The sequence below is a fragment of the Megalops cyprinoides genome, chromosome 3 (assembly GCF_013368585.1).
Source record: "Megalops cyprinoides isolate fMegCyp1 chromosome 3, fMegCyp1.pri, whole genome shotgun sequence".
NCBI classification, from domain to species: Eukaryota; Metazoa; Chordata; class Actinopteri; order Elopiformes; family Megalopidae; genus Megalops; species Megalops cyprinoides.
Genome location: NC_050585.1, coordinates 263,539 through 278,562, shown reverse-complemented (window position 1 = coordinate 278,562; position 15,024 = coordinate 263,539). Strand labels below are relative to the sequence as shown.

Here is a 15,024-nt window from a genome sequence, read left to right as displayed (position 1 = left end):
TCTTTTCAGCGTGATGCTGTTGATGTCACAATCTGTAATGCTGTTTAAGGTAGGTGTAGGGCAGCTACTGGGAGCAGAAAATATAATTTCAGCTCTAAGGATTGTACATTTCACCCACTGCCTGTTTATTTTTTTTATTATTATTGACTCAATCTGTTATATTTCATTCTGGCCCTCTGTATGATGAGATTTTTCGTTTAAACGATAATGACAGCTTCCGTTGCGCATCACTCGAGATAGTGACAGTAGCATAGTTTTAAATACACAATTCTCCTTTCCGAATCCAAACTATCCTAAATATTACGGCTGGTTATTCGAAATCGTGGTTTATGTGAGTATTCTGTGTTTTTAACGATTGCACCGTCGTATTGACAGACGCGGAGTACTAGGGCATTGCCCTTTAGGTCTGCAGTAGGGGGTGCGAGGAGAGGTTGATCTAATTTAATGCAGGATGAAGTTTGATCAATAATCCCGTGCTGTCCCAACTGGAAGTGCCTTATTCATAATCAGTTACGATACGTTCTCCAGAACCATCTTTGGTGTAAGTCCATGCATTTTCCAACGTCCGAATTTTTGCTGTACCATCCATCTTGCACCGTGAGACAACAATATACATCTGGGAGGTTTTCATGCTGTGTACAGGTTTTCTATGATCAATTTCGTTTAAGGAATTGAATTTCAGGGTTGCAGAAAATGGGGCATGGCGTGGTACAGAGTGTTCTTCTCTTGTGGATTTTTGGTAAATCTCTTGCAGGTTTTCCAAACCAGATAAACATTGGTAAGTAAAGAACTATTTTAAACATGTGAAGTGATTCTGTGATGTATAATGTTAAATGCCCTGTACTAGAGTGATCCGACGCTGATTGCGGTAATTTATATTTTAACATACGAATCTACATTTGTACATCATAAATTTTTTTGGAACATTCTACAGCTTTTACAAAAACTCCTACGCCAGTCCAAGATTTTGTATGGATTTGTATTCGCAGAAACAGTTTGAAATGTTGATATTATTTTAACAAGAATGATGTCAAAGAAACTGGATTATTTAACACGTGCAATTTAAACTATGGAGAGAATTTACAAACAGTTGTGATCTAAACTAAATAACCGTTCACAAAAAGAACACTGTGAGTGATCAGAAGTATGACATATGATTTCAGAGCAGTGGTGACATAAAATGGATTTTGTTTAGATTAGTTTACTGTATATTTTATTGAGCGTAAAAAACGTAATTATTTGCAGTAAAATGTGCATCCTTTCGCGAGTTATATGCTTACAGCTGCTTGCAGTAAAATCTGGATCCTAAAACTCAGATGTGTATGTGAGACTGAAATGAGCTTCTGTTAACCCCAAACAATTTTAGCTGCCATTCCGTATTATAAAGGAATCTGTCACTTGTTCGTCTGATTTATTTTCTGCATCCCAGTTTCATATGTGATGTATCTGATGAATCTCTTTGTCTTCCAGGGGGCCTTTTTGTGCGATCTACGGTACAGGAGCACAGCGCTTTTCGATTCGCCGTGCAGCTGTACAATACCAATCAAAATGTTACTGAGAAACCTTTTCAATTGAACTACAACGTAGATAACCTCGAGTCCTCCAACAGCTTTTCTGTTACTCATGCATGTGAGTACGCCGTTCTTTAGTAGTATAACGGTCTTTCTTATCCTTATATATGTGTATTTTGTGTTTGGAGCGTGTTCTCACCCCATTCCAATGTAAAGCTGCTTTTTTTCTAGGGTACGCATCGGATACAGTATGTAGGTCATGCAGTGAATTCCCATGTTCAGATTCAATTACAGTGTTCTCCAGCTGTTGTGTAACTGTTCGAGAGATATGCAGTCAAGTGCCCGTTTAACTGCGGTTTATAAGAGTAGCTTCTCTAATAAAGGAACAAAACTGCTTATTGATCCTGCAGCTGAGAAAGGTATTTCAGACTCTAATCTGTAATATCTTCCTGCTCGTTCTTCAAATGCCACTGAAACATAACATAACTGAAAAATAACGTAGTCATGTGAAACGAATGACAATGTAATGCACACGACTTTTTATTTTAGAAATCGCGTAGTTCTGTGGTACGATAAAAAGTGTAGTGTTGAGTAGAAAAACTTACTCTAATGTGAATTTACACATGCTTATGATCTATACGTATTCATCATGTCCATTATGTTGTTTGTAAGGCTCCTTATTTCATGCAACTTGTCGTCGCCCAGTAGGAGGTTTAGTGACTGAATTAATTCCGTTGCCTTTATTTTGAAGATCTGGACGCAATGCTCAGTTGCTGTCCTTTAGATGGTCTCGTTTAATCATGGTGTGGATTTAGTGCGTCCCATTTCATTGTTGACCGGTACAGAAGTCAGGAGTCTTTGATTGCATCATGTTGCAGCTGTAGAGAGGTCACGTGTTTAGCGATGAACACATGCACATGCTGCAGCTTCGTCTATTTATGTCAACACGATGTTTTTTTTTCTCAACAGTTTGAAACATCAGTTTGATGTGTTTTTATTTTTCTTTCTTTTATTCTTCAAACTTTTATTATGTAAGGGCCAAACTTGCTAAGCCAAAATGTAACTGAAGGGTGATAAAATTCTTTGATGGGCTTGTAAGAGGATATTCCCTACTGCTCCAGTAATATGCTGTTGTCTGTTATCTGATGTTTGATGCGGAATTAAACCATTTGAAATGGCATTGAATGAAATGCAAAAAGCGGAGTCAGTCAAGCACCTGATAAGCAGCAACACAGAATACTAAACTGTAGTGTCCTCCTGTCAACTGCTGATTTTTTTTTCTGCAAGCAAAAGCAGATGCTCTGAGCAGGTAGGGGAGCGTGGGGCACAACCTAACACATTTTGGTTTTTGCGAAATAATTTTTAAAAAGTTTAAGTTGGAATAATCATGTTTTTATATAAGCAACATATACATCTCTGCTACAAACGAACACTTTGTTTCTAGCACCTACCGTTCATGTGCAATTCCACCGAAAATGACGGGAGATGCAATGTTACAACTTACCCCATGGGTGGGGTTAATTGTAACAGACAGAGAGTTAGTTGTAACACTTGCTAGAAAAGTCTGATAAAATGGTGCAAAGTTAATTCAATATAATTCTATACTGTATGAAACAAATATATTTTCTAACCACACTGCATCATATATTATCTATCTATATGACAGTCAAATCAATCGATAGATCCATACACACACGTCAAATTATATATGAATACTGACATGAGACTCCCCTATCCCTTTTTCTTATTCGATGTCTCATTCTGTGAATAAAAAGTTGCATGAAATTAGTTGTTTTTATTTTATATGAGAGAGAAATAACTTCTTGCCATTGTTTACGAAAGGTGGCTTAGTTGTAATGCTGTGTAACAACTAACCCTGCAGTATGGAGGCTGTACTTAAGCCTAGCTAGTACTTGCTGTGAGCTTGTTATATGTTTAAAAATGGTGCTACATTATAGGCAACAAGATGGTGATTAAAGTAATATAAGGTTGGATTTTGTGATTTACACACACAGCTCAGTAACTGAAAAACACTTGTGATGAAAAAAAATACTTGCATGCCCTGAAAACACTTTGGCACAGATTTCTTCAAAATGCTGACGAATCTTTCTGAATTTTCGCGGGAGACCGTGGCTAGGAAATGTGGTAATGTGGCCAGAAGCACACGCTGCTTGACCTTGTATATAACATAAAAAGTCTGTGTTGCATTTTGCCCCGCGTTAGGTTGTTTTGCCGTGCTCCCCTACTGCTGAATTGTCTGTACAAAGAATGACAACAGATTTGTAGAGGCAGTTTTTGTATAACCTAACCTTTGGCTAGAAAGTTAGGTAACTACATGTTGAATTTTGAAGTGAACTTGTTTTACCACGAATGTGGTCAATATATGGGTGTTAGGCATTGTAGCTAGTCCGCAAGTTAGTTATCGACCTCTCAATTGAGAAGGCTTGATGTTGTTCAATGAAGAAGCAGTGATTTTTTTGATGGTTTATAAAGCAGTCATTTTTGTCTCCTAAAAAAATCAAAGCTATGCAGTATAATTTTGAGAACTGAACCCAAAAATTTCATTTTCATCTCTTAGCAAGCTAACATCAGTTATGACTGATTTGGTTTGTACTTTTAAGTATTGAAAGGGAAATTTGAATGATTGCAATAACTGGAAAATTGGAAAAATGTCACTCAAAACACCAGCAACAGAGTGTGTATTTCAGCTATTTAACATTTAACTTAGCTTCCTTGTTCGTCTGCTGGAAGATGTATTCTCAACCAGTGCATATTTTTATTCCTTGCAACGCTTGTTTGAATGCTTGTTTCGTAATATAGCAGTGAATGCTGCAGTTCACATTGGTTATGAACATCAGTTCAATTGCAGAAGTGGTATTTAGAAAACACACAATAGATTTGTCTACAGATGAATAGTTTTTACTCTTGTCTAACAAGCTATGTTCTTAAACTGAAATGTACAGTGGCATGAAAAAGTATTTGTCCCTTTCCTGATTTTTTCCTTCATTTCATGTTTCTCTCTTTCAATAATAGATAATAGCTAGAAGGGGGAATATATTTTTTCATGCCACTGTAGGTCTTGGGTTATTTTTAATAAGCTACCCGCATGATCAAAGTGGGCATAAATACATACAGGCTAACAGAAGTTAATGAGGTTAATGAGTTTATCAAAATATTTAAACAATAATTATAAGAATTCTCATTTAACAATTTTGTTGCAGTTATTTATATCACCTACTGGTAGCACTAAAAATAAAAGAATAAAAATAAAAGAAGCTTTTTGCAGCCATAGTGTGTTTATTGATGAGGCTCCAGGGAGAAGGTTGGGGCTCCAGCAAAGATCTTGACTAAGGCAAGGGCCCTGACTAAGGGCATAATGTACAGTGGCTTTAGAAAGTATTTAGAACTCATCACTTTTTACACACTTTATTGTGTTATAGATTTAATCTAAAATGGAATTTAAAAATTCTTTTGGCTGTCAGTCTACACACAATAACTCGATGATGATGCAAAAACATTTTTCCAAAAAAAAAAAAAAAATCTAATTTATTAAAGATCATAAATGGAAATATCTAAGTATTCAGACCATTTATTCCATACTTTGTAGGAGCACCTTTGGCAACAATCACAGCTTCAAACTTTCTTGAGTAAGTCTCTATAAGTTTTGCACATCTGGTTTTGGGCAGTGTCTCTCTTCTTGTTAGATCCTCTCAAGCTCAATTGAATGGGGAGTGTCTGTGAACTGCCATCTTCAGGTTTTTCCACAGATGTTCTGTGAGGTTCAAATCTGGACTTTGGCTGGGTCACTCAAGGACATTCAGAGACTTCTCTTGAAGTCACTCCAGCATTGCCTTAGCTGTATGGGTTGCTGTCCTGCTAAAAGGTGAACCTTCACCCCAGCCTGAGGTTGAATGCACTCTGGAGCAGGCTTTCTTCAAGGACCTCTCTGTATTTGGCTATATTCATCCTTCCCTCAATTCTGACTAGGTACGTAAATAAGATATTACAGTTTTTGATTTTAATTAAAATGTTTTATTTGACAGATTCTTCTGTGGCAGCACCTTGATCAATGCGTGAAACAGCATGTATCATCATATTGCAGGCTGAAAATCAAATTTAGGGCGTACTCACACTAGGCCCGGTTGCCTTGTACCGTGCCCGAGCACGATTGTCCCCCCATCCCACTCCCCCGCTGGCCTGCGCTCACATTGCGCTTAACATTCCAAGCCCGAGCACGCTTATGTCATCACGATGCAACTTTTTGTGTTGAAGAAAAGCGCTCTCGCACAGCACAATGGATTGTACTTACTTTGTGGCTTATTTGGAGTGACACATGGCCCTCTCACATGCCTTATAGATTTATCGATTATGCAACGCAGCGGTTTTCATTTAATCATGCTGCACGTATAAGAAGATTTTTACGGAGGCAGCTGACGTTTCAGTCATTATGCTAAGGGACAGACCAATATTTTGTGTCAGACTAAAGTAGCCTAATCACAATAATGTTAGCTAATGTTAACCAGTTAGGGCTACTACTTGTGTGTGCGCGTCATCATTACAACAACAAACATCTTCTATTACTGCTTGGATAGTATACTTTTCAATTCATTCGAGAATATTTGGGTCTGTGTCAGGGCTCCGCCCCCTTAAGCCGCAGTGTTTTTGTTTTTCCCTGTCCCTGTGCTTTTGTTTTCCTTGTGTTCCAGCCCCGCCCTGCTCCCCGCCTGATCCCCGCCCACATGATTTCCTCATTGCCTGCACCTGCCTGCCTGCTCACCTGCATCCCATCTCCTCGTTACCCCAGCCCTATAGCTTCCCTGCGTGTCTCTGTCTTGTTGCTAGTTCGTTTCAGTATTTTTCACCTGTCTCGTCCCCGCGTTTAGTTTTCCTGATTATTTGCTGCATTGCCGATCCTGCCTGTTTCCCGACCACGATTTCTGCCTGCCGTTTGGATCTTGGATCCCGATTCTGGATTTGACCCCGGACTGCTTCTCTGTGCTTCGAACCCTGCCTGTCTCTGGTATTACGAACTGCCTGTCCACTTTAATAAAACGCCTGGAACCGGAATATCCTGTGGTCCGCGTTTGTGTCCCGATCGCCGACGTAACAGTCTGGTTCTCACCTTGTTGATGAACGTGAATTGTAGTCTGCGAGTAAAGCAGCTCCAAATTCCTTCCTCAACGTCAGCTGCCTCCGTAAAAATCTTCTTATATGTGCAGCACGATTAACTTAAAATCCCTGCGTTGCATAATCGATGCTAACTGGCTGGGGAGCTAAAGTTAAATATCCAGCGACAGATTTGACAAACATAGCTAGTTAGCTAACAGGCTACCTATCTGAACGAAGCCTAGCTACTTAAACGGGTTGGCTGCTTCCTTTGTGATACTCTAAGCCCCTGATAACAACAATGCTTACATCGCCACATAAAGTATGGTTAGTTTTATTTCGCTTGCTAGTAATCAAGCTAACATGGCGATCCACAGAGTTTTTAGGTATAGATCTACAGAACTAACCAATCGAATTTTGGAGGTGCCAGCTTGTTATATTTAAGGAAGTCAGCTAGCTAATCAAATGATGGTTTAAAGGAATGATTATGACTGGGTGTGTAACTAACAGATATCCAGCTAACTGTTGCTATAACTGATATATTTATTAAATGGGACAGTTGCATCATTGACGCCTTGTTCGAGTTCTGTGCTCGGGCACGGTTAGCGATCACACTGATGCGTACCATTCCCGAGTCCAACTGAACCGTGCCCGAGCCCACCTCTTCAAGCGGGCCCGGGCACGGTTCAGCGTACCCTTCAGAGGTCACCTCAGCCATCAATGTGGTAAGAACTTCGTGAGTAACTCTTGAGGGTCCCATCTGAGGGTCCCATCTGAAGCATCATAGAGTCCAGAATTCTCCGTGTAATCCCAATCATGCCTCACATATGGGGGGTGCATGGGGCGGGTTAAAAATCCAAGAGCATCCTTGTTCTGAAAGAAACTTAGACACTCTGTTCTCATCCACGTTGGAAGGGATGCGCAACTCTTTGCATGCTCCTACAAAATTGGTCCCTCGATCAGAGCGTATCTGCTTCACTGGACCACGGATAGTGATGAAGCGTCTCATGGCATTTATGAAGCAAGATGTGTCCATGCTCTCTATGATCTCGATGTGGATTGCTCTGATGCATAGGCAGGTGAATAGTACCGCCCATCTCTTATCATTGGCATGGCCCCCTCTGGTGCGGCGGGTGGAGATGGTCCAGGGCCCAAACACGTCTACACCCACATACGTAAATGGAGGTTCAATGCTGACTCTGTCCATGGGCAAGTCTGACATTTTCTGGACTTCACATCTTCCACGGAGCCTTCGGCAAGTAACACATTTGAAGATGAGAGAGCATATGCATCTTTTAGCTCCCACAATCCAGTAACCTGCCATACGTACAGCACCTTCAGTTAAATGCCGCCCCTGATGTTGAGTTTGCTCATGATAATGTCTCACTATCAAAACTGCAAGGTGATGTCGCCCAGGGATTATGATGGGATTCTTCTCATCAGGTCCAATGTTTGCTTGAGAAATGCGTCCCCCAACTCTCAGGAGGCCATCCTCACCCATAACAGGATTCAGGGGAAGGAGGGGGCAATCCTTATGGATGTTCTCACCATTTCTAATGCACCAAATTTCTCTTGCATAAGCCTCTTCCTGAACAGCTTTGATGATGGCGTTCTTTGCTCTTGCAAGCTCATCCACAGCATTGGCTGCAGTACAGCGATGCCAACCTTTACAATGTCTTGAATCCTTGGGTGGATCCTTTTTGAAAGAGCGGGTAATGTGTATCAGACATGCAACACTCCGGAGTAGTGAGTTCCAGGTAGAAAAACGCTCAAAGCGTCCGACACCAAGGTGATGTTCTTTGGCTGTAGTGGTGAGTGCCATTACTTCGGGACGCACATCTGCATCTTCATCAGGGCTCACCAAGTCAAATTTGTCTGCACTGCAAGGTGCCTGATCTGGCCGGGTCAAGAATGCTGGGCCTGTAAACCATGTTGTGTCCCTGAGGTGGCTTGCAGAGACAAGACTGCAACACGGCGGGTGAATGGCTTCCTATCGCTTGACACCTGGAAAGTAAATGTGTCACTCTTAAGGTCCCAGGCGACTCCAAGGGTGCATTGAACTGGCAATGTGTCACTGCCCACTTCGAGGTGATCTCATGCAACCTCAGATTGGAACAAGCCAGCATCTCTTGCGTTCTTTTGAGGAGGTCGATTGCAGCCGCAGCTGTAGGTAATGATTTTAACCTGTCATCGACATAGAAATCCCTCTCGACAAATTCTCGGGCGTCTGCACCATACTCTGCCTCGCCCTCTCTTGCCGCTTGTCTGAGACCATAAATCGCAACAGCAGGGGAGGGGCTATTGCCAAAGACATGGACTTTCATCCTGAACTCAATGACATTCTTTCTTTCGTCATTATCCCGATACCAGAAGAATCGGAGAAACTTGTGGCCTGACAAGGAAGCAGTGGAATGATCTGCTGTATGTCTTTAGTTACAGCTACTGCTTCTTTCCTGAAGCGCATAAGCACTCCAAGGAGGCTGTTGTTGAGATCAGGACCAGTCAGGAGTGCATCATTGAGAGACACGCCATCATACTGACAGCTTGAATCAAAGACCACCCTGAACTGGCCTGGCTTTCTCGGGTGGTAGACCCCGAACAGAGGTAAGTACCAGCATTCCTCATGCTTCTTGAGCGGAGGGGCCACTTCGGCATGGTCTTGCTCCAGTATCTTTTTCATAAAGCTAAAGAAGTGTTCCTTCATGTCAGGTTTCCTTGAGAAAGACCACTCTAATGACCTGAAGCGATTCAAGGCCTGCTCTCTGTTATTCGAGGGGCCGCCTCTGAGGCCTGAAGGGGAGGGGAGCTACCCAACTGTTCTCTTGATTTTTGTAGAAGCCTTTCCTCATGATGTGGAGGAAAGTCAGGTCCTCGATGGAAAGGGCTAGTTTTTCATCATTTTCCATTCTCTTGAAGATGTCATCCTCTCTATGAAATCTACGCTTGTCTCGTGCTGGTTTCTCGGCTGAGACAGTAGTGTACTTTCCTGGGGCCCTCACTTGACAGATGCTCTCCTTCACCTGATAAGTATTAGGGCATGGTTTGAAGAGTGACTGCCTCCCGTGCTCTAGAGTGTTGGTGAAGAAGAGATTGACATGAGGTGGCTTATGGACTCTGCCCAAGCAAACGTCACCCACTAGGACCCATCCAAGGTCCAGTTTTTGAGCATATGGCGCGTCGTGTGGTCCATTTATCTGTCTTCTCACCTTATGTATTCTGATAATGTCTCTGCCAAGCAACATCATGATTGGAGCGCCATGATCGAGCTCTGGGATCTGTCCTGCTGTCCGGCTGTAAGTGTGGGTGATGAAGAGCAGCTTGTGGTGTGGGGATCTCCCACCGGTTATTCGGAATATTGTTGCACTCTATTAAGGTTGGAAGAGAAAGAGTGACTTGTCCGTCTATGGAACTTACTTGAAAGCCGTGAGCTCGTCTCCCGCTTGTGTCCGCTACACCTGCGCAGGTTTTCAGACGGTAAGGAGAACTGTGGCCGTCTAACTTGAAAACATCAAAGAATCATGATCTAACCAGAGAACGATTACTCTGGTCATCGATGACGGCATACACTTTGATTGCATTATCCTGATGACCAGTCGGGAAAACTTTGACAAAACAAATCTTTGAACAGGTTTTACCGCTCAGATTACCCCCACAGACTTCAGTGCAATTGGCTGACACTTCTTCCTTGGAAGAATCACTTCTCTCCCCGCCATGATCTTCAGGAGGGGCAAGGGCCTTTACAGGGGCAGGTCCTGGGTGTAGGGCAGAGTGATGTCTTTCACTACCACACTCGTTACATTTTATAGACTTTTCACAATTCCTTGCTAGGTGCGTGGTTGATGCCACACATTTAAAGCAAATACCATTCTGCTTTAGAAAGGCCTTCCTGTCTTCCAGAGACCTTTCCCTAAACCCACGGCATTTGTGTAGGGGGTGAGGCTTCCTATGAATTGGACACAGCTTCGCTGGATCAATGTTGGCCTTCTGCACATCTTCATTTGATGTTTTATCCGGAGAGACATCCGTTTTGTGGACTGAGACAGATGTTCTGTTTGTGTTTCTGGGGTGTTCTGGCTTTGTGTAGTCCGCATGGAGAGGGAGGAGAAAACTGGGGTCGTTGTGCATCTTTGCTTGGTCTGATATGAAATCAACAAAAACAGAGAAAGGAGGAAAGGAAACCCCATGCTGCCTTTTGAACGTGTAGCCTAACATCATCCATCTCTCTTGTAGACTGAAGGGCAGTTTTTGAACTATGCTGGTTATGCCCCGCGCCGTATCCAAACAGGCGAGACCAGTAAGCACTCCCTCTGATTTTGCTGCCTGAAGCTCCATCAACAAGTCTCCCAGTTCTCTCAATTTTTTCCAGTCTTTGTTTGAAATCTTAGGGAAGCTGTCAACTCTCTTGAGTAGTGCACTTTCGATGACCTCAGGTGCTCCAAAGCATTCGTCAAGACGCTGCCAGATCATCCGAAGTCCCTGTTCTAGGTTATGGACATGCACTGCTCTTATCCGTTTCGCTTGTTCTCTTGACTCTGCACCTAACCACTTAACTAACAGATCCATTTCTTCTTCAACTGAGAGGTTGAGGCCTATTGTGGTGTTTAAGAATGACGCTTTCCAAGCCCTATAATTTTCTGGGCAATCGTCAAACTGCAGAAGGCCTGTGGCGATAACTTCTCTACGTGCCATAAACCTAACAAGATCAGATATATTCTGATTGTCTCTATAGCACGCCTGTGGGGTGCTGACAGGAAGCTGGGCACCTGTTGCTGGTGAAGGCGGGTATGGCTTGACCTGTGGGCAAGTCTGAAACTGCGGCGTCGGCGCTGAGGCTAATGGCTGAGCCACACCATGGTGGTGAGTATCTGCAGGTAAGTGACCGTGGTTTTCAGGTGGTCTGGCGTGGCCGAAATAAACATTGTGCTTCTGCTCTCTAAAGCTTGAATACTGATCTGTGATGGCCCAGCGACGTTTGCATCAGGGTACGTTACACGCCTGTTTATGTTGGCTGCGTGACTACTGGGGAAATGTGTTTCAACATCAGCGGTGGCCCTTTCAGATTGCCAGCTATGGGGAAAGCTGCTGTCTATCTCTTGACCCCGCACTTGGGATAGCACTGGCGGTGGTGGTGGCTGTGGCCAAGAGTCTTCATATAACACAGATTGTAGTGGTGGCAATGACTCTTCTGACATCATTACTGGATCTGCCTGAGCATCAGTCTGTAGTCTGGCTTGCTCTTGTACATAATCATTCGTTCGTTGAGCAGAATCATGAAAACTGAATCCTACATCACTTTTTTACTCACAGATGGATTCTTTGCTGCACACAAGAGCTGCCGCCAATGCTTCAGCCTTTGCAACCGCTGCTGCTGCTGTTTTTTCGGCATTTAGGACATCAAGTTGTGCGTCTAAGCATACTTTCTCTGCATCCAAACGTGCTTTTTGCATTTTAATCTGCATTTCCTTTTCTGCATATTTTGCTTTGGCTTTGGCCTCTTCAGCCTCTGCAAGGGCTACGGCAGCTGCTGAGCTGGCAGAGGAGGCGCGAGAGCGCTTAGATGTTACTGACCCACCAGACCGGGTAATTAGGCTGTTTGGGGATCGTGACTTATGTTCTTCCATAATGTTGTGGGAGCCTGCTTCGCACTGTTCTAAAGAGATGACACTGACCTGCTCTGCTGTATTTCAGCCCGTTAGGAAGCAGTCGTTTTACTATTCTGCCACCCTTGTACGCCCTGCACAAGCTGACAGATAGATAACTCCTCCTCCAAATCACCACGCTGGAGAGAGTACTCGGTGAACTCTGTTTAATGGTGTACTGGAAGCGGGTAAAACTGTAGGAAGATACAACATAATAAATACATGAATTCCTGTATATATCAATAAAACAACCATGAAACGAGACCTGAGTTCTTTTAAGTGTGCAACTTACTTGCCATTTTAACCCGTGCTTTGACAATTAACTAAAATGAATGTTTAACCATTTTAAGTGTTTTAATTATGACAATGGATTATCTTATCCTGCACATACTAACCAACACATATATCGTAAACTCACATTAAAACATGAAATGTCACTCAAGGCTTTGTTAACAACACAAACATACCGACTGTGCATCCAGGAACATGAAACGTAACAGACAAAGAGAATTGTCGTGACCAGAACTTCTGAAGCCTTTTCTAACTTTTTCCCTTAACTAAACACTTCCTGAACAGAAAAATGAGGTGCTGATGACATCATCAATAGGTGACTAACTCTTAAAGAGACAGTATGCACTTCACTGACAGCACAGTGACCATATGTCCTCTTTTTGGGACCTAAAACATGCGTCTCTAAACGAGGATGTGTCTGGGAAAAAGAGGACGTATGGTCACCCTACTGTAGTGTGCTGTGTGACTTGTAGCCTTTGACTTCATGCAAGTGTGTTGGACGATTGCATTCATCTCACATAAGTGCTTCTGCACGAGTGCAGACTGTCATAATGAGACAAGCCTAGCATACAGCTGGTAATTCTAATGGGAGAAAGAAATTATATTAAGCATTGTGATTTTCAGTTCAGGGCTGTTCTACAGAGGGGTGTAATTTTCCTCAAATGGTCCAGTTAAATTCAGATGTAGATATGGAATGTGTATGTGTAAATTACTAGTATTGTCTGAGCAACAGCATCTAATTAGCAGTGTAAAGACAGAGACATGGAAAACAGGAATAAATAAGTGTTGTAAATTAAATGCAAAATTGCATTCCAGGAAGCAGGGGCATAGGAACTGGGGGCGGGGGGGACGACACTAGTTCCCCAATAAAACAGGCCTAGGCTGTGGTACTTAAATTAAGTAAAAACATTATTTGTAGTCGAGTCACAACAACTGGCAAATTTGGAATAAAAGTTTAATTTGGAAACAGAATATCGTTCTCCCTGACCTTGTTTTGTGAGTGCGCCACTTTTACTGACTGGATCATAATCAAAAAACACGCAAGCTAACTTGAACCTAAGCCTTAAACATGGAGCCGCCAAATCGTTTAATTGTTTAAACAGTTTTTTGAAGTAAAGTATGGTAGGTGATAGTGTTAGACGTGTGTGGATTTATTTAGCGACCAGTTTCACGTTATATCTTTCAAATAATTTGGCAACAGCGATTGTAGCGTAGGCTATTAGCGAGCTAGTTTCTTTAGGCTACTGTTAAAACTACTGTACGTTAAATAAAATTTGATTTCAGGATACGTTTAATTCATTTTAAATGACGACCGCGAGCACAGTAAACTCATTTAACAGGTTTTTATTTTCGAAGATAACTCAGGGCTCCCGCTCGGTGACACAGCAGATTAACTGGGATGACACAGCTAGCCACAACAGTCATTTATTTAATGATTAATTTAATGACCTAAAAAACATTTGAGTTCACAATGTAAACGCCTTTGCAAATCAAGGACGTAGGAGGTAGTCTTTCTAGGCTACTTTCGCTGCATGCTTCGGTATCAAATTCTCTATAACCTACTACTGAACAGTAGAGCTGTCAAAGAATATTCTAAATTTGAACATAAATTCGAATTGTTGAAAGAAACAGATATTCGAATGTTAAAATTAATATTCGTTTGTGTAAATAAATATTATTTAGGAAAAAAAATATTGCTGCTGTGTAGCGAGTTCTCGCGTGGGCGTAAACCACTGCTGCACTGCATGACAGACACAAGAGTCGATACACAGCGCACGTGAGCGTCATGGTGGAAAGAGATTTGCACGCCAGGCAACCTTAAAAGCCCTATTTGGAGGTACTTTGGATTTTGGTTGGTGGGTGGCTAAGTTATTTAAAGTTTTTTTTTTTTTTTGCAGTTTTTCAAATAGCATTCTTAATTTAAAGCACAAGAATGTAAGTAGGCCTATCAGTCTTTTCCGTTTGTAATAGCACCTAAGCGAATTGCATTAGCTAGCCTATGGATATGTTGTCACATTTCCTGGAATTGTGGACTTTAATTTTGTTCCAAGAGTACTTGTTTAGTGAATAAAGCTATGTGCTCTGCAGGCCAGGAATGGGTTGATTATTTCCTGTTTCATGGTGAGAAAATACTGTTGTTCAATCACAGCGTCTGAGCTCACTCAGACCGATAGTCCGAAAGCACTATGCTCTAAAATCTTTGTCCCGTTCTACTGCAGTAATTTAATTAGGCATCTATTTTGTTTGATTTTGTAATGTGTGGCGATAGCTCAAGATATTCTAATGGTCCGAATTGTTGTGTTTTTTTAGAGGGAAAATTCGAATGTCTTTTTTGGCAAATTTTGACAGCAATACTGAACAGTATTCTGTTTGAATATGTAGTAAAATTTTATATATAACGTTAGCTTGTTACTTATTTCGCTGATCGTTAATGAACAAGCTAACGTTAGCTAGCCAGCTGTTTTGTCACTGACATA

General features: G+C 42.0%; 1 protein-coding gene across 3 annotated transcripts in view; it reads left to right on the top strand.

Annotated features, from left to right (window-relative positions):
* The first annotated feature begins 427 nt into the window (after positions 1-427).
* The window catches only part of LOC118775541 (glutamate receptor 3-like), a 104,955-nt gene continuing 90,358 nt past the window's right edge, over positions 428-15,024 (top strand). For all 3 annotated transcript variants that reach the window (XM_036525508.1, XM_036525505.1, XM_036525506.1), the window contains exons 1-2: positions 428-778; positions 1,471-1,629. In XM_036525508.1, the coding sequence (XP_036381401.1) occupies positions 694-778; positions 1,471-1,629 (244 nt within the window). In that variant the 5' untranslated portion in view covers positions 428-693. The remainder of the gene's footprint in view (positions 779-1,470; positions 1,630-15,024) is intronic.